The sequence below is a fragment of the Phaethon aethereus genome (assembly GCF_964289735.1).
Source record: "Phaethon aethereus genome assembly, chromosome: 19".
NCBI lineage: Eukaryota > Metazoa > Chordata > Aves > Phaethontiformes > Phaethontidae > Phaethon > Phaethon aethereus.
The window spans coordinates 8,210,237-8,234,047 of NC_138595.1; the positions used below are offsets into that span (position 1 = coordinate 8,210,237).

Genomic DNA, 23,811 nt, shown 5'->3' on the forward strand with positions numbered 1-23,811 from the left:
AGAATGGTGGTAACAAATCAAGCCAATAAATATCTTCCCTGACTACTATGCACTGAAGTATTTAGTGTTTAATCTCAATGGCTAGTGGTTCCAAGGCCTGGGACTGTGAAGTTGGATTTTCTCATCAAGGTGAAAGCAGTCTGCTTTATTAAAATGAGCTTGAGAGTGTCACATCATTATTTCACGTGCAAGGAATATAACATTGGGGCAAATACCCATACTCCCCGACCTGGAACTCCAGAGCAGACACTTTCCATATCTGCAGAAATCCATCACTTGTTGCTACACAGAACCACAGTTTATTTCCCTCATATTCCTAGTTGGCAGATTTGTATTTTTCCAGCTAAACTCCAAGCAAGGAGTTGTGATTTCACTCTGTGAAGCCCAACCTCAAAACACATGGTAGGATTTGTTTTAGAAGTGTTCCAGCAAGGAGGATAAATAATTGAGATAATGAACATGAGACTGTACCAGCACATCGTGTGACACCCAGTCCGTCTCCATAATGTCTCACTGTCACCGTCCTAGCACACCTCTCCCTCGCCACTCTCCAATTCCCCCTCTCCATCTGCATGGGTAAAGCAACGTGACCGGAGTGGAGGAACGTATCTGAGGTCTGGCACACTTGGCATGCTGGAAAATAGCAAGTCGTGTACCCTGTGCCAGCAGCGGCCCACCTAACCCTGAGCCAACGGCTGCTGCACCTGACCGATCTCCCATTAAAGGCTGAGCCAGCGCCTCCAGCGCTGCAGCTTTGCAAACGGGCATCGGGCTGTAAGCCCGCGGCTTCCACTCCTACAGCAACGCGCCTGCGAAAAGCAACTTACGGCGGTGAGTGACTGACTTCGGGTGCCTCGCCTTGGCATTCCTGCTTTGCAGGGCTCAAGCAGCGTCTACATAATTTCATGATTAAATAGTTGCACACTTCAGCTGCTCCAGGCTGAAAGCCCCACAAGCCTTCAAACCCCTCACCTGAATCGAGATTAACGAGAAAGGTGTGATAACGGCTTTATACCAATGGGGCTCTAATGATTTCAGCACAATTATCGCAGTGGCACTGAGGGGAATAAAAAAAAAAAAAACCCACCACGGGCCAACTTTCACCACGGGGCCGCAGGTCAGTTTTGTGCAAAACCACAAAGAAACCTCTTGGCATCTCTGCCCCATTTCTCAGCTCTGACAGCCCACGCTCATTTGTATACCCAGAGTCTCTGCAGAATATTAAAAGGGCTTTTGGTTTCTCTACAGCCAGATGCTCAGTAAATATAAATTGCACAGCTCAACTGAAGTCAAGGGATCAAGGCTCTGTCTCTCTTTTTCTTGATGGATTACTCCAAAATTCATATTTCAGAGAGGAGGCGGAGGAGGTGGTTTATAGCATATGAAAGGAGAGCGAATTCTGGAATCACAAAGCCTTTGTTCAAACAAATAAAATCTTTGCAGTCAGTGTTTTCAAGACCATGTTTTGCCATTTCAAGAAACTTCAACCTTGCAATTCAATGGGGCGTAGCATGCAGTCAGGCTTCGGGACATAAGAATTGCATTTACAGCTCATGCTTCGACCTGCTTGGGACTCTAAACAATGCACTTTCCTCCTCCGAGTCTCACTTTCCTTTCATCCATTTTTAGTGCAATGTTTCTCCTGTAAAGGACCTGAGGTCAGAGGATGAAAAGGACCAAATGTTACATACACACAGAGAAATAAATGAGTACATTTGATTTCTGTGATAAAGCCTGCCTGGCAGCTCTTCTCTCTCCAGCTAATAAAGTCCCCCACTTTCATTGCACTTTTCAGAAACGGACACGCACAGAGAGGACCAACTTGGTTATCCCCAGGGTAGGGGGAGCAAACCAGAGCCGCAGCAAGGCCGCGCCAACAGCTCGTGTTTAGAGCGCTGGAAACACAACAGCAGCTCCACAACATACAACATTGTATGGCGCTTTAACCCTGCGCCAGCAACCGCACAATCGGGACTGCTCGATGCAGGTCTCACGCACTGCGCTGTCACAGTTCGGAGTACGCTGTCTTATGAATCAGTAACACACAACTTGAGTAGGTCCAGTTTGAAGAAAATGTTGCTTTCAAACGGAGCAGGAGACCAGCTTTTCTCAGTTAGTAGACGCCTTTCTGCAGGAGAAGTTCAGAGTAGTCTCTGAACAAGTCTGGAAGAGCATGGGTGAAGTCAGCTAAATTAGCCCAGGAAACCACGTTTCTTTGCAAGGAGAAAAGTATGAAGCTCGAAACTGCCGAGGGAAGTAGGAAGCACAGCTAACTTCTTTCAAGCACCTGAGATGTTATGCACCAGAGATGTTACACTTGGACACTCTCGAGATACACCACCAGACCACTGACCCCTCCATCCACTTGTTGCGACACACATACACACAGTTTCGCCAGAAAAAAACCCCATGGTGACACTTTGAGACTCCGGCACAGGAGAAAGTTCAAGTCAAGTTCCACAGCAGAAATACGAACACAGATTTCCTGTGACTACCTAGGTGGCCCTCAGGAGGGGACAGCCAGCCTGGGCGTACATCTCCACCCCTCTTTGATTTGTCTGATTTGACCCTTCCAGCCTTTTTACATGGATACTGAGTTTCCCTAAGTAGTTTATGTTCTGGCCCTTTGCAAAAGCTTTCGCCAGTGCTTGTGAAGGATAGCAGGCCCAAGTCATAAATCACAGCCAACCTGGGATCTGTTTTTTCAACACATTTCCTCTAATGAGAGTCAGATGTTGGCTAGGATAGACTTTATTAATTGTACTTGTTTAGAATCAGTCATGTCTGTAGGTCTGTAACGGGATTTGAGCATGTGAAAGGCAAAGGGCTGACAGCAACCGTGGAGAGGAGGAACACTTGTGTCGCCCGGTAGCCTCTGCTCTGAAGAGCAAACAGGAATCAACGGTCTGGAGAGCTGCGGGAGGGACGGGCTCCTACTGGGATATCGTACGTCCTGGCCACGGCTCAGGTCCCAGTAAGCTGGAGCAAGAACTGTTTCTCTGTCAGGGGAAGCTCTCCGAGTTTTGTTTAGTGTAGGATCATTAAGACTCAGCTGGAAGAGTCTCTCAGTTTACTACCATGGTATTTACTTGTTGGGTGCATTGCAAATTTTCACCTTTTGGCAAAGACAGTGGCAAGGGAAGAGCCCCAGACGGCCAGGGTCTCACAGCAGCGATGCTGGCACAGGCAGTGCGAGGCACCCGACCGAAAAAAGAAAAGCTCATCTGGTCCCTCCTCTCCCAACATCTCAGCTGCAGGGGAAACCTGTATTCTTGCCGAATTGCAAACGTTGCACGCTCTAACCTAGGCGCACGTAGGCTGGGCACGCGCAGGACACAGCCACCCCCGGCAGCCTTGTGTTCATACGGCACAGTCCCTTCCGCTCCCACCGCAGAGACGGCCGAGCGAGAGCGGGTCTCACCCACGGGGAAACGTGGAAGGAAGGAGGGAGGAGGGAGAGAGACCGTCTTCCTTTTTGCCCCCTTTCTGGGTCAAACTACCACCGAAACCCACAGGCTACTCACTTTCAACACACAGTTCCTCTAATCCCAAGTTCAAAACCAGCACTGGCAAAGCCCTACAACGTTTCCGCTCAGCAGGACCATTCGCATAATTAATGTAGCTCACAGATAAGGAACCGGAGACTCAGAGAAAATTAGACTTTCATTGACTAAAGAGGGCGTGTTCTCTCCCACAGTTTTCACATCAGGATTTTGCAGGATGGAAAGTTTTATTTGCACCTGTAAATGGTGAGTTATTAGGCTGCCTATCAACGTGAAACGAAACACCTAGAGAATAGTTTTGCCATTTTACCATCATTACAGATAATTCACCATCTCTGCTAGGAGACCCCGATCACTGCCAAAACTTCTCCATTTGTAATCTCTCTCCCCCGTATCTCTATTACAATAACCTTTACCCTTAACTTTACTGGCTATCTTTAAAAAGCAGCTCAAATTTCCTTTCTTACGAGAACTGCTATCTGATCTTTTCTGCCTGTAAAATATTCATACTTCATTTTCATGTCTACTGTCTTCTACCTTCTTAAACAGGAAAAGGCTTTTTTTCCCCCTAAATAAGCAATAATTTATTTTTTTTGTTATCATGATATTCTGTGATTTTGAAGGGTCTGTAAAAAAAACACCTGAGCACAACTGAGTGAAAAGAAAGCTTACCACAAAATGCACTTTTGGAATAAGAACTACTATTCGAGAATCCACATAAAATTTGGTACATAGTTTCAAGTGAAAAAAAGTGGGTGCAATTTTTAAAATTTTTGCAATATTTTCTCTAGATTTTTTAAAAAATATTTTCATCATTTCTTAATGACGTGTTTCAGTCTTAAGTTTTGAAATAGCATGTATTTCAAAACTCACCTAAATTAAAAATGAACTAATTAATCAGTCTTAAGTGAAACTAAATGGTTCACTTTGGGTCAAATAAAATAATTTGGGTTGACCCAAAACCATATTTTAGTCATTATGTTGTGTCAAAAACTTCAAAATTTCCATTTTAGTTTCTCCCAAATCATTTTTCTTTCCAATTTTTTGGTTTGGCAAATGGACCCAAAACCCCTCCGTTATTCACCCAGGTCTATTCTTAAACAGCTCACATCATTCACATTGTTTTATTTAAAATTTCACACATGCACACTCCCATACCACTAACTAATTTTATACATAATTGCTCTTAGCCTGGGGATTTGTGCTCTTTCGCAGCGCCAAAGTCTATTTTGCTGGTTAGGCCTGTGCTCTGTTAGCATATGGAATTAGATCATGATCATTTATTCACAGGCAACCACGAGTTGTGAGATTCGTGTTCAATCCATCTTCATCTGTCAGAGTAAGGTTTAGCAGGGAATGGCTGGATTTTGATGCAACCCACTTTGCTAGAAATGTATTAGCCATTATTTTTAGAAACACCCAAGGACATTTTACTAATGTAGCCTGGAATAGTTTCCTGAAGACTGAAATGACCCTGATAATAAGGATTTTTACCTATCCAGCACAAGTTTTGTTAAAGCCGTGCTGCATATGGAGCTGCTGAACACGGTGCTCCCAAGCGATGCCGGTGGTACTGTGGGTGCTCAGCACTTCTGATCCTCCCGTGAGCCCTTTACTCCCTTGCTTCACCACTATATCACTGCATGGCTGTAAAGCACACCGAAGCAAATAAGCAGCCAGAAAAGTAAGACTCATAGGTAGTACGAACGATATGTATATACAAACCTCTCATAGCAAGCCAGGGCAACATGCAAGCTAAATTAAGTCCCCAGGCGAAAAGGAGGCAGCCCACATGCCTTCCTGCCAAGGAAGCCACAGGGGCTGGGGTTCCTTCCCAGGGGAAAACATTCTCCTCCTATAGCTGGTCCAGTCCTCGCTATGCCAAAATCCAGCACCTGATACCCACCATCACCGAGCCAGACGCATTCCTCTATCACTCCCTGATCTATGACAGGGAGTGATACTTAATGGGACCTGCCTAACTCTTCCGACGCCAGTCCAAGCACGCACGAGAACCCCACTACGCTTGAAAGTTCATCTCGGATTGAGATGGTCTCACATCCCTTACAGCAGAGACTGCTTTTCCCTGCTGGGAGAAGCAATCAGGGGAAAAATGCAGTCAAAATATGGCATAATGTAACATGAAATAAGGAAGCAGACAGGACAAAAGGAAACATTCTAATAGAGGCTCACCATAAAGTCTGGAGGGACTCTTATAATACCGGTTTTACACCTGTGTATCACAGGTCAGAGAATCTCTCACAGTCTCAAGCCAAACGACGTGTGCTTAACTGGAGTATGTCTTTCAGAAAGACACTCTAGAGCCAGACAGCCTAGGTTTCTTTAGTGAACTGCATCCAAAGTTAACCATTGTATAAAAAATATGCATCTTGTTTCCAGTTTGGATTTCTGATATTAAATTCTACCCCTGCTTTGAGTTTTATTACTTTTTAGCCTGCAAGACACCTCTAGGGTTAGGCGCCTTCTCTCTACACAAAGTCCCTGTAACCCATAAACATGTCACAATTGGGGTGCTCAGTCAAGCACTAGTGATTCCTCATCCAGAACATTTAGCACATCAAGACAAAAAATTAGCTGAACAACCAATACAGAAAACAATCATTTAAGCAACTGAAAAGGATGGTCTGAATTCAGAATGTGTCTCCCTGAACATCAAAATACTATGCTTGCCCATGCTTTCCTACAATACCCATGCTTTCTACAGCAAAGTAGATAATTATTAATATTACTGCCGGGGCACTTTCTTATTATGCTTAATAATGCTATTGACATGCTATTGACATTTATGCTTTCTTATTATGCTATTGACATTTCCCATGTCAACATTTCAGGTTCAACCCACCACGGCTTGTCCATTCTCCCACACCTGCACTCCTCCCCGGGGCTCTGCACGCACCCCACAGCCCTTCTTCAACACCCCATTGCTCTGCACAAGGCTGAGGACTGTCACTTAGCACTTGGGAGCTGGAGTGAAATGGTTCAAGGATGCAAGACAGTCAGTCTCTCGAGGACCATTGCTCTGCCTAATTCTGCTCATTACCCTTTGCTGGCCTTTATCTAAATCCCTGAGCCCGGCAATGGTCCTTATAGCAGCAGAAAGAGGAATCCCTTCCACATTTCTCTGCAGCTGCAATTTTGTTCTCTTGAGACACCAGGGACACAGGGGGGTCAGGAGACCCAGCAAATCCCTCGTATCGTCTGGTCCCCATAATGTGTAGAACAAGGTAACATTTGCATCACATTAGTGGCTAGCACAAGGCTGTGCAAAGGACTTCTTGTTTTGTTTTTGTTGTTTCCTTGTTAACTTCTGGGTGAAGAAAAATTACTAAAGGAAATATCAGCTTGGGGTTAGCCAGGCACATCTCATTTTCAGTTTCAGATTTTTAACTCTTCAAAATAGCTACACCAGGCTAATTCTCCAACTCATTTTAGAATGAAAAATCAGGGGATATCCATAATCAAAATGTTTTCCATAATTCCCACATCCTGTTATTTTATCCCAAAACTCACCACATGCTTCCCAAATCTGGGGATCCACTTCCTTTCTGATAGGACTGAGCCCTTTTTCACAATTTGCTCATTTGTGCTTTCTCTGATTTATGATATCAACACAACAATGAGCACTGTAGCATAAGCGTTCCCTAAGAGACATCATGCTGGTGGTAGTTTGAGAAGCTTAGTTTTGAGGTTCTAGCTGCCTCCACCTCAAAATTCTCCTAAAAAATGCCTTAAATAGCAAGTTTAGACCCATGAATGAAGGTCCAGCATCTGGGGAGATTTCTCCTGGAACATGGCAAGCGTTGGGTAAGGCTGGGCGTCAGCCAATCTTCTCTCCCACGCCTGTCACCCCATGCACTCAGCCTCAATATTATGTTACTTTTACAGCTGTGGAGGATTTGACAATGAATTTTGACCCTCCCTCTGAGCACTGATGAGGAATGGGGAGAACAGCCAGCGAGTCCAAAATGGACAAATGCAGAATGCAATTTGTCTGCAATACAGCAAGAAGGAACTGGATATCTCCAGATACACCTTCATCCCCCCAACCCCGCACCTTCTTCTCACAACAGCTCAGCATCAATAATCACTTCTGAGCACCAGGCAACAATACACTGGCAAATAAGCTCAGCCCAGGGCTTTAAAGTTGCACAGCTAGAGGATAGCTTCAGAGGCTCAACGCAGTCACCGGTGCCTGCTGCCACGTGATGCCACTGACAATAGGGATGATGGCACTTTCAAACAAGCACAGACCAAGACTGACTGGAAGAATAACCGTAATTCTCCTACAGTCGAAGGAGCTCCGAGGTTTCATACCCACTGAGAGTTTAGTCCCAACTGCACAATCAGGAAACTCGACGGCACTTAATCAAATTAAATCTCTTAAGCGTTTAAGTTCATCTTTCTCCATGAAATGTGTCTGGAAGACACTCTCAAGCACTTCACCAAAGTTAACTGCCCAAACCCAAACCATCGCAGCCCACAAATCTTTAAAACTTGGAGAATTGACTTAATGCTGAACAGCTGCCAGGCGGTCCTTTGCTTGCAGCCACAGGAACAGCTTTCTTATCAACAAACGGGGATTCCTGTGTATGCAACACCCAGTAACGGCAATGGAAATGACTCAGACAAATGCCTCTGCTCAAGATTAGGATATGCCCAAAAGGTTGCAGGCAGCAAAAAAAAAAAAAAAAAGTGCTAAATGCAGCTACAGGCCAAGCAAGATGCACATTCAAATTAAACAATGGAACACTCCCCTTCCAGAAGTGTGAGGACAGCCAGCGTGGGGGATGCTATAAAAACGTCGATGTTTGCTATAAATTGCTGTGCTCTGAGACCCAAGACACTACAGTTTTCCTCAATAGGAAATAACTGGGCTATCTCCAAAAACTGTTGGTAAATGAGGACTTTAATGGTGACAATTGCATCAGTACAAAAGCAATCTCCTATTTTAGCCCAATTAGTGCTGTGCTAAATCATCAGCCCAGGCCTTGCCTTTTGCAGTTGAAAGAGACACATCTGTGAGGCTCTTCTGTTGCATGTGTTTCGTATTATACTCTAGCACAATATGTATAAACTAACACCATTCTACACTTACACAGCACCTCATCTGGAAATCTGAAAGCGATTTATGAATGGTGGGCATCTGTGACATTTTACAGATGGAAATTGAAGCACAGAGGGATTCAGTAATTAGCCCCAGACTCACACAATGAATCAGCTGCACAGCAGAGCCCATTATTTGTTGTGTAGTAACATCTAGTGTCCAAACACAGAGGGAGACAAGTCTTTCCCCCAAAAAAGTATACAAGCATGCCCAAAAATGCCACCCATGTCTGCGTTCAGACCAAGACTGTTGAGGAACAGTTGGTGTGAACACACATGCTAAAGCACAGTCTCCCCTGGTAGACAGGTCCCTCCGTTCTTGTAACACAAAGGCAGGCCAGGAGAAGGGTTAATATGCCTGAAAGTTTGTCTGCATTTTCCACATCAGTTGATCTAATAAAGAAGATTGATTCTCCCTGCAAATCTGGCCTCGCTTTAACAAATCATTTGATTTGACACAAAGGACTATATTCAGATAGTTTAAATTCCACTTTAGTCCCTGAAACTAAAGTTTCTGATGGGCTGAATATGTAGGAACAGCCAATAGGAAACACCAGGCAGAGACACCCACCTTGGGTAGGGTTGAAAGTGCCCGAGTGAAGCATCTGCAGATCTCTTTATACTGTAGCGCTTATGAGGAACATCACAGTTACAGAAAACAGACAACCTTTTCCATACCTTCTAGAAATACAGCAGCAACTCACACTTCTGAAGTGCTTCCAGTATGTAAGGATAACACCGTATTACCTTCCCACCTTGCCCAAGACAGTGGGCCAGATGCTAGGAGCAAAACTCTCAAGGTATTGGGATGCAGCTCACCAAGGGGTGGAAAAAGCCCATGATAAAATTCAAGCAACCCAGGCACTTGCATTAGAAAATTTTCAGCTTCCTTAGCTTGAAAAGATAGAAAAGCATCTGCAGCCAGATCTCTATTGCAATTTAAAATGCACCTCATTTTCAGCTGTCCATAATTCCCTCTTGGTCCTGCTCATATCAAAGTTAATGAATGTTGCAGTTGGAAGGAGCTGATTTTACAGTGGCTCCTGTCCTGAGCCTACCTGTTCTCTACTTATCTGCCATGTTTCGTGCTAAAAAGAAGAGCAAATCCTCATGTCATGCGGTGCCACGTACACGCTACACTACACAACGTTTTTTATCTAGTCTCCAGGGAAGTTGTGGAATTCCTCCTGCACATTTCATTGTTCATTTCAGAACAGCCATCTCCCCTTCCCAGACCTCAAAGAGCAAAGAGGCAGATCAGTAGGAGTTCTTCATACCCTTGCATACTGCTGCTTTCACAAAACCAGCCCGTTGGAGTACCTCGTCTGCTCAGCATATGTGCTGCTTCTAAGGTCCCACAACTTTCATCTTCCACAAAACCTGCATGTGTCCATCAGGTACAAAGACTCCCAAGTAAATTCCTGTTTATTATTGATTAACCGTCATTGGAGATAGACTGTTGAATCCAAAACCTTGGTTGGGCTTTTGCACATGCACCAGAACGCTTTCAAGTCACTTTTACCATCAGCTTGGGGACATACAGTTCATGCACTGACAGGCAACAAATAATCTCTCATTCATTTTCAACCTTTAAAACCATCTCGGTTTTCTCAGGGGAGGCTGTTCAGAGACATCAACATGAGCATCACAGAAACAGTCGGACATGAGGAGACACCAGGCTGCTGGATGCCAATGTTGATGAACCACTCTCCTCACGGGAGGTCCCGCAATTGCAAACAAGGTCACAGCCAGCTTCCCTATGAGCGCTCCGCAGCACTCGCCTCATCAAGCCAACCCCGTTTCTGGCTCTTCGTGACAGACCACCCCCAAAGATGGATGAGGAGCATGAGCAGGTCAGGGAAAACAGAGGGGTGAGTTGTAGTTGCAGGGAGGAGAGTGCAACAGGCACCCTGGGACAGACGCAGGGTCTGTGGAGCTTGGTGTCCCCTCTCGGGCGGTGACCCAAGGGAAAATGAGAAAAGCGCAAGCACGGGCGAACCTTCCCAGGTGCTCGCTGCGTGCCGCCCAGGCAATTCCCTGAACCTGCGAGGAGCGGAGCATTTCCAGCTCCCCTCTTCTGTGCCCTCCAGATACGTGAGGGAAACCAAAGCAAAGAGCAGGCAGAGACTCACAGACCCCCTCCCGTACGCTTCCCCCCACAAGCGAAGGTCATCCCTGGCTGCCACGGCCCCCACCCAGGAGTGCAACCCGCTTCGCTCTTAGGCTTTGCTTTTCCGTGATGTTCGTGTTGCCCACTTACGGTCCTGGTTGGAAAAGTAACCGTGCTGGCGGCCAGATGAACCTGCGGGGGGAGACAAGGCAATTATCACCGGGAACGTGTCAAACCCTCGCCCTGCACAGCATTGGTTCAGCAGAGAAAAAGTTTACTCAGCTTGCGGAGCAAAACTTGGTAAGGAATGAAAGCGCCTTCGCTCTCCCCGCTCGGCTCGTTTGCAGTCTTGCCAGCACTTCCCCCCTTCCCACCCACAGCAAGACATGCATGCACAGACGCACACACTCGTGCTCTCAAAGTGCTGAAATAAGCCTATAAAAGAGCCCCGTGCCTCTATTGGAGATGATGCTTCCAAGAAATACAACCACAGAAAAACCTACTGAATGAAACAGGCTGCAGCAATCCATTCTGGATGAATGTGAAATGGGCTCAGGGGTGGTTTGGGGTTGGTTTTTTTTATAACAGCAGTCATTGCCTCAATTGCACGCTCTGGGGAAAAAACGGTCCCAGGTTCGATGAGGGAGAGCAGATGCCATGGTTTTGGCTGAGCCAGGGAAGAACCACCCAGCACCTTCCCAGCAGCTGGTGCATATGCTAAAAAACAAGTTTGTGACAACAAGAAGAGAAGGAATCAAGTTGGGGGCGGAAGGCCTTTAGCAGCATGGGCACAGCAGCATCACCTAATATTTAGAAAACTGGAGTAAACTTCAGAGAGGGTGTCTTCCCCCAGCTCTGCCAGGGCCCGCTTACCTTGCCTCTAGGGATTTTTTTTCTATCTCCAAGTGTAAAACCAGAGATGACTACTCCAACTGCCTTGGTAAACCAGTCTGAGGTCTGCAAAGACCTAATTATTTAAGTCTGTGAACCACAAAGCACTTTCATCTGGAAAGCACAATATATGAGCAAATCAGTATCTGTGTTTTCTTGCATAGAAGGGTAAAAAAGGAAAAAGAACCAAGCTGAGGAAATAATTGCCTTAGTACCAAAAATTTCCCACAGCACTGAAAGATGACGGTTACACTGAAGTGAAGTATATTAGTCATGATCAGCACACATAAAATCTTGAAGATACTAACTACAAACAACTGTTACAAGATTTTACAAGAGTGTGTTTGTTGTACCAGTGTCTAGAAACATCACATTAAAAACAAACAAACAAGATCAGATAATTGCTTTGAATATGGTTTTCGTTAGTTTGGGGTCCTAGATGCTTTTGCACATATGCCTTGAAAGCTGAGCAGCAGGCTTGCTTATTGTCCTCCTACTCATCTTCATTTAAGGAATGGGAGATGTTGGTCCAGTTACACCAGTGCAAATCTGGACAAGGCCTGGAGTCCCTTAAGACCCTCACTCACGAAAATCCACACGGATACCTTTGGAAGGCTGATGCTTTAATATTCCTACAGCTCTTCTGTATGACCTCAAGCTCTAGAGCACACAAGCAGTGGCAACAGGCCAAGTCCGGTCCCACAGTCACCAGTGTGACATTCCTCCTAAGGCTACCCTTTGAGGGAAGTATGGAGGGACTTGGCTGCTGGTGTAACTCCCAGCAGCTCCTTCCATAATGTTGGGCAAGCATAGGACATGGGGATGAACAGAAGACTGCCCTGAATGGACACCAACCCTATTTTATTCCCTTTTTCTTAAAGAAATTCTGTCTCAAAGGGACCTACCCCCAAGCCCCTCACAGGATTGCCAATGTGAGGAATCTTTTCAGCTGGTTTAACCCAAGATTTTGGTTTCAAGTGATTGTCATTCGGCAGGGACATGGCAAATCAGATCAGAGACCCCAAGGGATGTTCTCAAAGTCCCACCACAGCTTTGCTCAGACGAGGAACCACAGCATGTGCTCCACCACTCACACCACTTCTACTCCCAACAACTCAAGCAGTGGAAGCCAGAAGGCAATGCCTGCCACTGGGAAATCCTGTAAGGAGAAGGTGATGGCCATGCTGCAGCCTCTCCTACAAGCTTTACCAGTGCCAGCTGGCTTCAAGCTATGTCAGCATGTACTGCAACCTCATCTTTGGCTGCAGAGGAGAGACCAAGCAAGTGGGGATCTGGGACACATCCTAAGCCAGGGCAGCAACGCCGCTGGAGCAGAGGAGTGCTGTAAGTGCAAAGACAGAAAACACGGTACTTTATAAGCACAACTTTCCTGTTGTGTGGCCTGGGCCAGTTTTGCTTCTATGTGAGCAGCAGTTGCAACCTCCCAGACAAACTTGGCAGGAGCCAAACAGGGGAGTCCCAGCCTCCCACAGAAACCTCTCTCCAGATACTCCAGCTCCTGACCCTTCCAACTCTGATAGGTTTCTAACTCTGGTACCTCTTGCTATAGGTAACAAACCTGTCTTAAGCCATGGCAATGCCCTGCTTCACAGACCAGTCAAGAACACTCTGCTCCCTGTCTTTACTGCAGCAGACACAGGATTGCAAGTGAGGACTGGGAGGCAGCTCCAGCACCTTCCCCACCTCCCCAGGACAGCCAGCCAGAGGAACTGCTATCCTTCACCTTCTGACAGAAGGCAAAGCAAAGCTCGGTTATCCAGGTCATCTACTAGCCCAAAGAAAGCATCACAGGCAAGTCTCAAAGAGCCTAGAAATTAGTTATCCTGGACCACAGCTGCCCTCCATGTCAGGGAAGGGCACATCAGATGCAAGAGTAGGGCAGAGAAGCAAGAGCTAAGCTTCACTTCTTCAAACCCTAAGGCCAAGCCTGGCCAGCTGAGGTCCCAAAGGAATATGTGACAGAAAATTAAAGCCAGGTCAAGCCCCCAAACAAGATGCTGGAGGCTACAAGGCCACACAGCATTTGTCTTGTGCTCTCACAGCTGAAACTCTCAGGTGAGGACTTCATCTGGAACATCCCCTTTTAACTGAGATTGTCATTGCAGCCAGAACCCCAAAGAGCTGTATCAATGCTGCACACTGTTTTGTGATTGTATTTTCTGAAAGAGGACTGATGTGGAAGAGACCATTCATTTAGTCTTTCGGTGCCTTACCAGGTTTGAGGACTTAACATAAGAGCAACCAAATGCATCCTGCATGAGACTTCTGGGAATGGGTGGTCACAGAAAATTGGTATTAGATACATCACAGGCAGTACAACAAGTCACTTGGGTGCTGAAAGCCTTGCATCACTACCGAGCATTCAAAATAACCGCAAGTGGTAACAAAATTGTCAGAACCACATAGCTTTGCACTATGAACTGAATAATAACCACTATGCAATAAATTCTCTTTCATTATTCCACCATTAACAGCAACTACAAACCACCAAGCTCTGCTTCTACTTTGAAGAGCAGATAAAGATTCCAGTTTAGTCTTTCCAGATAAAATTAGATAAATGTTTTATACCTTCTGTAAGAACTGCAGAGTCAACAGAAATACTAAGGGCCAAATCCAGAGGGATCCTGTTACTACCTCAAGATCCACCTAGAGTTAGCCCACATCCACAGTGCGGCACAGGAAGTTTCTCCCTTTGCGCAAGAGTGCCAGGTCAAGATCAATGACATTAAAAAAAAAAAAGTTTACAAGATCTTTTCTGTAACAACAACAAGAAAGAGCAAACTAAATCACAAGGATTGCAAAGGAAAGGCCAATAAAAGGTAGAAATGTATTCCACAGCCCTGCAGAGGGAATCCATTTCTGGACAACTGCCTAAAACTCTGCATCCGCCTTGTGCTGGCTCAACCCCCACTGCTCTTGGCAGGTGAGATAGAAAATTGGTTATAAAATGAGCCTTATATTTTATAAGTTTCATAAACATTTTTTTTAAAAACTAGAATATGAGGTATTCTCAGAGATCCTGTGCCAGAGAGTAATGTGGTCTAACTTGGAAACAGAGTTACCACCTGTTCATGGCAACTACTCTTTTAATCTTCATTTCTGTTTTATGAGCTGACCAACACTATTTTATTAGCTGACAATTAGTTTAGGTTGATTTAATTAAACAAAATTGATTACAATCCTTCTTTCTTCCAGAGCAAACCTTCTGCAGGACTAAGGGTTTGAACAACTTGGACCCTGTACCAATAAAGCTATATTCCAGATCTTTTTGTCAAAAATGATCACCTGACAATTCAGGTGAATACATGTCAGTGGACACAGAACTGTTCTAGATATGTGTTAAAAAGCAAAAGCCAGTCTCTGGCTTCCTGGTTAAAACCAGAGGTGTTAGTTTGACACCAGGCAGCACTACTACTTAAACCAGTTAAGCTTAGAAGTTGCCACCTCTGTTTTCAGAATGAGTGCATCTGCACCACACAGATGCACAATACACCAGATACGAAAGAGCTGAAAAAAGCCCCAATCTGAAAAAAACTCATTCATTATTTTTCAGGGGGATCAATTCCTTAAATCACGCGGCTGCGGAGATGCTTGAGTCAGCAGAACAGAAAGGGCGGTGCAGGGATGGGAGGAACAGCAGGCATGGCAAGCGGGTAAGTTTTAACTGCCACTGGAAAGCAGTTCCTTTAAACTAAATGCGAAGATGAGCACGCAATCATTGTCTGCCAGTATCAGACAGCAGTCTTATAGTTAGTACTTGATCTAAAGCTTGAAGCTGATGACAAAAACCTGTTGACATCAGTAGGCCAACAGAAGGTCATCTCCATCTTGAACAGACGCCTCTCAAATAGATGTTGCACACTAGGCAAGGAAAGCATTTTTTGTTGCTTTTTTTTTTTTCACTTTTTCAAAGTTATACCAAGAAGGAAGTCCTGACTAGGCAAACACCTCAAGTTCAGCACATACTCAACATTACACACACTTTAACTGTGAGGTATCAGTCAGACTGAGAAGAGATAGCGTTCATCCAGACACATTGTATTTTTGTGTTTGGCTCATTTTAAAGATCTAAAGCAATAATTGACCAAGATCAGCAGCGTTAATAGCCTTTTGAGTACCGGCCCTTACCAAGCTAAGGTTGAGTGAAACATTCAAGGATGAACTTCCTCATGTTTCACAAGTCCCATTTTGCAACAAGGCAGAACCCAGTAGTTAATTATATCTGCAGAGCTTGCAATAGAGGTTGTGGCAACAACTCAGCCCTGGAGAATGGATAAAAATGACTGTAACAGTAGTAGACATTTGGGTGCAGTTAAGTATAGACAATGTTGTAGTCAAATGGCTATTCCATAAGATATATGTTGCCTTTGACACTTACAGAGCCTTGAAAAGTGAACCACCACCATTAGTTATAACTCCCTGGCAACAAAAGCTCTAATAATTCTGAATAATTGTCATGGAAAGTTACCCTGATTGCAAATTTGACAGTTATAAAAATCCAATTTTGGAATTCCAAACAGGCCAGGAACATAATTAGGCTCTACATTTTAACACCCTCTTGATCAATGGTGGGGTAATGGAGACCAAGAGCTTTGTTTTGAAATGAATGGCGCCATATTGATGAAACAACTTGGACACACACCAGAAATTAAATTGAAAGTTTAAACAATGCAGCTGTATTTTATCATCCTGTATTGTCAAGCTTTAACGAAAATAGCTCCTAAACAGAGCCACATGTTTTGCATGTTGCCCAAAAACTGAAGGTGAATTTTAAAACCCTTTCTTAAACTGCAGGATGCCAAGATTTTTCAGCTAGAAGTTATTATTAGGACACAACAGTATTTCATATAAGTCTTGACAACAGTTTTGTATGGTTTCTGTAAAAGCAACTTCATTTTTTAAAATCAAGAGATGGTTTAGATGAGTGATGCTTCAAAAAAAAAAATGGAACCTATGTTGTATATTTCTCCTTGTTCCATATACATACAGTACCAGCAAAAACAAAATCTCATCATAATCAGTGGAACAATCAAAACAGGGAGCATAAGCAGGATTCCCCCCTCATCCTGTGTATCATTAATGGAACATTGTCAGCTGCCTTATAATCTCAGGACGTGGAGACAGATCTCATGGGGGTATACCACGCGTTTCAGTGTCACTGAGAAAACCGTAGTCAACGCTTACTTTGAGAGTTCTCTCTTGCCTTTGAGGATTAATACATGATTAAAAAAACACTTGTTAGAACACTCTGAGAACGAGATCTTTGATAATTCTAGCAAATTGGTCAAGATACAAGAGACAGAAAATGTATAACAAGTCCTAGTCTTTTTAACATCCAAAGATAGATTTGCACAGCTGGAAAATTAGGAAAAAAGCTCTGGGTTTTGGCTTGCAATCTGTTCAAATAGCCTAAAGGATTTTAGGGGGTGCAACTCATACAAATTAAATGGGATTCTACCACATTTGTTCACTGGAGTATAGTATTTAAGATTGCAAGATTCAACTCCACATTGAGCAAAAGTTTGCTGAAAACCAAATAGCATGTTAAGTTCTACCAGCCTTTCCCATAAAAGTTTAAGTGTTCAATCTCAGTTTTGAATACCCGTAATCCCAGAACCAGGACAGAAAACAACTCCAGGATTGTAACCCTCCAGCTGAATAGGTTCAATGGCTCAACCCTCACATATGCTACAAGAATGAGGTATTTTAATTGGATCTATCAGGAAGCTTGCAGAGGGGTGCATGCAACTTTCATCTCAGTCCACCAGATGAAGAAAGGGAGATGAGACATAAAGAGATAAAAAAGCTGAGAACAAAGAGGTCTGTGCGGTGCCTCCCAGCCTCTCTCACGCTGGATAAACATGTCTGTCAGACCCTGAGGTCAGCCTAAAACCTCCAACAATGGTGGTCTGTAAGTCTGAGTATCTTTTATCTTCCTGTGCAACACAGGCTTTCCAATAGCACAAGAAACAACTTAACTGGATAGCTTCCATGGAGTTTCACCCATCACCCATTTCACCTGCGTGCTCCCACATACAAACCACTCCTGCTGTAAAAGTGCTGTGAGTTGGGCACCGTATGCCTACCGGTACGACAGCACTGAAAACACAGCATGGTAGGAAGGGCTATGGGCAGGCTGTTATCCTGAGATAACAAGCAGGTAGCCCCACCAGCAGTTCCTTGTGTCCACGTCAGCCAACTAGGCTACATGCAGTGCTGTGCTAGCAGGCAGAATGACACCGCTACCCCGATTTAAGGCAATTTCTCTGTGCAGGATGGTGCTAACACACAGACATAGCAGCCAACCCAAGCTCAGTCAGCAACGCTAACACAGTGCTGCACCATGTGGTGACACTGGAAATACACAGTAGTCCAAGCCAGGCATGCAAATCAGGCAGGGATGCTCAAACCTCTGGAGATACCCCTGTTCCACGTCTCCCGACTCCACCTCCCCCTCCTCCAAGGGCGAGCCTAGATGACTGGTGTAAATGAGCACTAGATGCACAGGTAGACAGACAGATGAACTTCAGTGAGATGAATACATTTCTTCATGTTTTAGATCACTGTCTACTAAATGTGGGTGTGGTACATCCTTTCCTTGCATACATTATGGATATTAAATGTATTATGGAGGCTGACAGACTCACTGTAGTAACAGAGGTCATATACGCTCCTTGGGCAAACCATGAGAAATGCTATTTTTACAGAGCTTTTTACCCCATATATTACTGCATTGCAAATTCTCACGTTCATTAAATGCTACCTCAATGTCGGGATGAAGTGATGGTTTTTAATGAGGTTGCTACTCCCATTCATCTGCCACTGTTCAATATCTCACAAGCATTTTATCTTTCTCAGCAGACTAACAAGATCGTAAAAGAAGCAAGATAAACACCAGCCAAATAACTTAGATGTTATAGCCTAGTACATGAATATGGACTTCAAAAGGGCATCATACTTTATAGCCTAGAACTTTCGTGGCTAAAAGAAGGGCTCAGAAGAGGAAGCACCTATCTGTACTGGTCTGTGCCGTGGCAAGTTTTCTCTACAATACTTTCATGGCTAATGAACATCCAACAATGCTTGATAAAAACAGTGTCTGCTACTGATCAAGTACTGGTTGCTTTGTATCACACTTGAATCTAACAGGAAGAAATGTCCAAGAAGATGTATTGTCTAAGTTCAATGCTTTATCAAAACCAGATGAGCACACATAGCCCGAGGTCCTGGTCAAAAGCCAAAACATACAAGCAGGAAACTGCAAGCGGGTAAAAAGTGACACTTGAATAAAAAAAAGGGGTAGTTACCTTTGTGCCAAAAACAAAAATGCAAAAATGCTATGATGGTACGGTGTATCTGGAACACCTTTGCCTCCTGAAACAGAACACTGTGGTTGCTACAAAGCCTCATCATGTCAGGCTGTGCTGAATGGAAATCCTAGCTCAGACCACCTCTGGATGATGTACTCCAGCGCCTTTCCTTTTACACATTCATCTACACAGATGCATATACATGTGAACATACCCATGTGTCTGTGCCGAGAGGAAAACCACTTCCATCACAGCTATTTTTACTCTCTTTGGACTACTACTGAGAAGCTTTCTGAATGATTTCCTTCATGCTATGGCCTTGGGCTTCAGTGAAGAACCTTGTCCAGTGTTGTCCTCAAAGACATGCTCTTATGGCAGAGAATAAGCAAGACAGAACTGCCAGTGGTTCAGCTTTGACTTTCCGATGACGACCTATGCCCCTCCACCTATCCCTTGCTCCACTCTCTCGGCTGCCCTGTTTCAGTCTAAGTCTCTTTGGTTTTCACTGAAGCCAACTTTGGAGTCATCGAGACGTGGAGAGAGGAAGTTGCGTTTAAGCTGGAATGGACACATCTTTTCTGAAGTAAAGCCCTAGCTTCTTCTACAGTTTCATTAGCTCCCAGCTGCTAAGGAAACAAGAGTTCAGTGGTGCTTACTGAACACACGTTTAACTCCCAGGACAGCCAACTCAAAATACCAGCTGGCCTGTGGACTTCAGATACCTGCCACGTGTACTTAAGCAAAGAGACTCTAAACCATCTGTGACAAGAACATGAGGGGAATATAAGGCACTAAACCATTATCAAACTATGCTAGCACATTTATATGCTAAATCATTGTTTTCAATTAACTTCCAGCAAGAAGAAAATATATTGACCGAGTTTGTCACATACCTGGTAAGGCACAATCCACCACTGCCCACTGAAAAACACTGCAGGGCAACAGGAAATGTCTCCAAATGCCCACAAATTCCTCACTCCTCAACCCCAAACATCATACCAGTAGTATCTGCCCAGCCCTGTAAAACCTCGCTACATTTTGGACCATGAAAATTAGTAGCAGCAGAGGCATGCTAGCCCCCAATCATTTTAAGCTGTCTGTCCAGTCAAGGTTAAAGAGTCTCATGGAAAAGGCACTGCCCCATCCACTGCCATATATGCAATGGCCACAGTTCCCTCCGTAACATTCCCCCCCACCTCGTTGCTGAAAAGTAACATAGCTGTTGGAAAGAACTGGAAAATAGTTTTTAAGGTTCATTAAAATACTTCAAAAAGTCACTTTGATTTAAAAACCCACCTTAATAAAGCCAAATTTATAGTTTCTTTCCACAGTCTTCATCCATTTATACAGCTGCAGTTCCTCTAAAAGACAGTTCAAAGAAATGCAGCTCCAGGCACCCAGTCAGAGCCTAAAAATCCACTGCTGAGTTGCCCAAGATTTTACTAATAAAATTTGTCTTCAGCAATATAAATTGAAAAGTCAAAACAGAAACCTGCTCACAATGTACTGCAGTGGGTTTTTCAATCTGCGGCTCAACTCCATGAAAAAAGGTGTTCCACATGACCTCCGATTGCTGGAGGGAGATAAGGAAAGGAACACCGTAAGTAGGTGTTGAAACTTCTTAGAAATCTGACCATACCCTGGAGTATTTTCATCTGCTCAGAGAAACAAGCACTTCATTTCTGATTTGGAGACCAGCGTAGCCACTTGAGGACTTCTAGGAGAACAGGTCAACTTGCAGCAGTCTCTGTTCATGGTCTCTTACAAAAAGGCCATTCCCTGAGTTAAAGCTCTCGTACATGCCCTCTTTTTCCAATGAAAGGAGATTTCACTTCCCCCTCACAGAGGTACAAGATACCCCAAAGAAAGGCAGTCAACTGCAAGAGCACAACACACCAAGAGCTGCTCTCATGATGCTGTTCCTGAGAGTGGCAGTGAGATTCAAGATAGCTGCACGTCCTAACGAAAAAGCACAAATAAATTTCTCACTAGTGCTTGGATTACAGCCTTCCTGCTCACCCAGTAAGCTACAGGTCAGAATTCAAGACTGGAAATACTGAATAAAGTTGGAATTGCCGAACTCATCTCTCGTAATAACCAAAGGCAGCAAGAGTTTCATGCTCTGCAACTGTATTATGCAACATTAAAATTAGGACAGCATCAAAAGGTGCACAGAAAACTTCAAAGAAGATATTTGTTTTCCTACATTGCTACCCTTCAGCTATAGCAGACTCGAAGGTTTTACAAGCTGGTTTCAACATGAAAAAGAAATACATTGCACACAACCTGGGGAAGCAATCAGGCAGTGCACAATCTCCTGTTAAGAAAGCTCTCCAAAACCCAGAACTGCGTTCAAACAAGCAAGTCCTCTCCAGTCCCAACCACAACAGGGCAATCAAAGTCTGGAACAGCAACACCAGCTCTGATCAAATCACAAATCCCTTGTTCCACATTGCAGCACACTCTTCCACTCTGCAGGGACAGCAGCTCCCATGCCATCAGTGAAGGTGGCAGACAGTGCCAGCAGCCAGCGCCTTTGGCAGGAGGCTACCCAATGAAGCACGGTAAAAATAGGCAGACCTCAAAGCAGATACTCAGCTCATCTCAGAAAACACCAGTTGGGTATCCCTGCTATATGGAGAAAAAATAAGGCTGGGAGAGAAAAGTTTTCGGCGGTTAGTAACTGTTCCTTAACATAAGACACATTTCGCCCAATCTATTAACGCAGCACTTCTTCGAGGTCTCCATTATTCCCATGCAAAAAAAGGAATGTTTGGGGCTGCAGAAGCTGCCACCTGGCAGGTCCTGCTGTATCTGTGAGTTTGTTCAACACTCATACAGGGCCCTGGCCTGAGTGGTCTCTCGGTGCTACTGAAGCATTGCTGTTAAATAACAGAGCACTATTTAACTTGCAAACTCAATTAGTATACAAGCAAAGTTGGGTTTATGTTGCTTGCTTTTTTTTTTTTTTTAAATAACACAAAAGCTTATTGAAGGGCCAACAGATGACAAATAGGACAAGAGTCAAGGGTGTTACTAGTGAATGGGGACAACCAAATAATTTTGAGTTTGCAATGTAACATGTTGACTGAGAAATGCTAGAACTGGACGGATCAGCAAATGCCTGTAAGCCTAGCAAGGCTAATGAGAACAGCAGGACAGGGGATATCTTTAACGGCCAGACTCTACATCCTAAAATTCTTTAATTTCAGTTACTATGAAATTCCAGTGCTTCTCTGATAACATCTAGAAGGCAAACATTACCACAGCACAATCTCCAAGGAAGCAAATTTCAAAATTGAAATGACCTTTGAAATATTTGCCTACATCACTTCTGCCAAGAAACTTGGGGCAGTTTCATCTTTCATCATTGCTGATTCTCAACTTTTGGCAAACAGCACACATGTTAGGTTGTTATTATTAGTAGCAGTATTTTAAATTAGTGCCCCAGAATGCATTTGTCCTTTGGTATTGAAAGAATTTGAAAGGAAAAAAAATATTTAAAAAAATCCAAACAAAAAGTACCCCCAACTCAGAAATTAGACTTAGCGTGCCTGGATTCAATCTATAGCTCCTCAGAAATCACAAGCCAGTAGAAGATTAACTCAAAATCATGGGATGGGAATGCATATGGAATTCTCATTCTGCTTACAGGAGGGTAAATTACTTTTTTTTTTTTTTTTTTTTTTTGTTTAAAATCTCTGAAGCTTGGTTGATGTTTCAGTTAGTCAATGGCTGAAATATCTGCCCAGCCACCTCCTGTTTAGCTTCGGATGGGACAGATTGCTCCATTTACATCAGCCTTTACAAGAGACGACGTGTCCTCAACTCTCGCTCACTCAGAGCGTAGGTAGAAGAATCCTCTACTTCAATACTAATGTCCATACTTTTCAAAAGTGAAGGCACCCTTCTCTGCTACATTCCCTGAACAAAAAAATATTACTGACAGGGTTACAGTTCCCCGAGGACACAGACAATTGCTTTCTTATTTCACACCCCTTGGATACATGCATCTAACACCAGATGTCCATGGAATATTTCATTCTATAGAGGGCTACCAAATTCCCTCATCATTTTTCAATTAACAAGCGATTATGTTTAGCATTGGCCAGGATATGGGGTGTTCTGAGCACATTGTCAAAAATTTCAGAAGGAAAGTTGTACCACAAAGTCAGATCTCATACGAGAACATTGACACAAACTTTAAAAACAATCAGTATTCAGAACATTTTTTGTGATGACCTTCCCCCACATAAACCAATATGACCTCAGATTCGGACAAACCACAAAATGCTGCCCGAGCTACGACCGCTTTGCTAGCAAAATATAATGTACCCCTCCCCCAGATAACTTGGCCTTGCCTATACTAGTCCAGCTGTTTTATTTTGTGAATTGGAGTCTAAATGCACAGGCAAAAGAACCACATGATTTTAGATTCACCGATGCACAAGGGGATTTTCTCTAATAATCCCATTCATCATTACAGAAGCTAGATGTGTGAACGATGATCCCTTAATATCCTCCGGGGAGAGCTAAAAGTCTCAAATTCAACAGGCCATTCAGGGGGTTGCATCTGTGGATCTTCGAAATATGATTAAGTGCCTTAACTAGAGGAAACTGCTTTTTCTTTCTTCTCTTTTAATGAAGAGCTCAGAGTTCAGAATACAGGAAAGAGACAAATTGCCTGAAAACAGTCAACAATGCATCAAAAGAATCTGGAAACTTCATCTCTTGAGTTTCTTCAAGCTACTTGCTACCTATATGGCTAGCAACAAATTTTACATCCTCTCTTGCATATCTTAACCTGAAAGGCTAACAGGAAAAGGTCACGCTTACCTTGCAGAACTGAGGA

At 44.0% G+C, this 23,811-nt stretch overlaps 1 protein-coding gene across 1 annotated transcript in view; it reads right to left on the minus strand.

The window, feature by feature from the left end:
* The window catches only part of COL26A1 (collagen type XXVI alpha 1 chain), a gene marked incomplete at both ends in the record, with an annotated part of 175,066 nt that overhangs the window by 43,085 nt on the left and 108,170 nt on the right, over positions 1-23,811 (minus strand). The window contains one exon of the mRNA XM_082008622.1: positions 10,888-10,929. Within this exon, the coding sequence (XP_081864748.1) occupies positions 10,888-10,929 (42 nt within the window). The remainder of the gene's footprint in view (positions 1-10,887; positions 10,930-23,811) is intronic.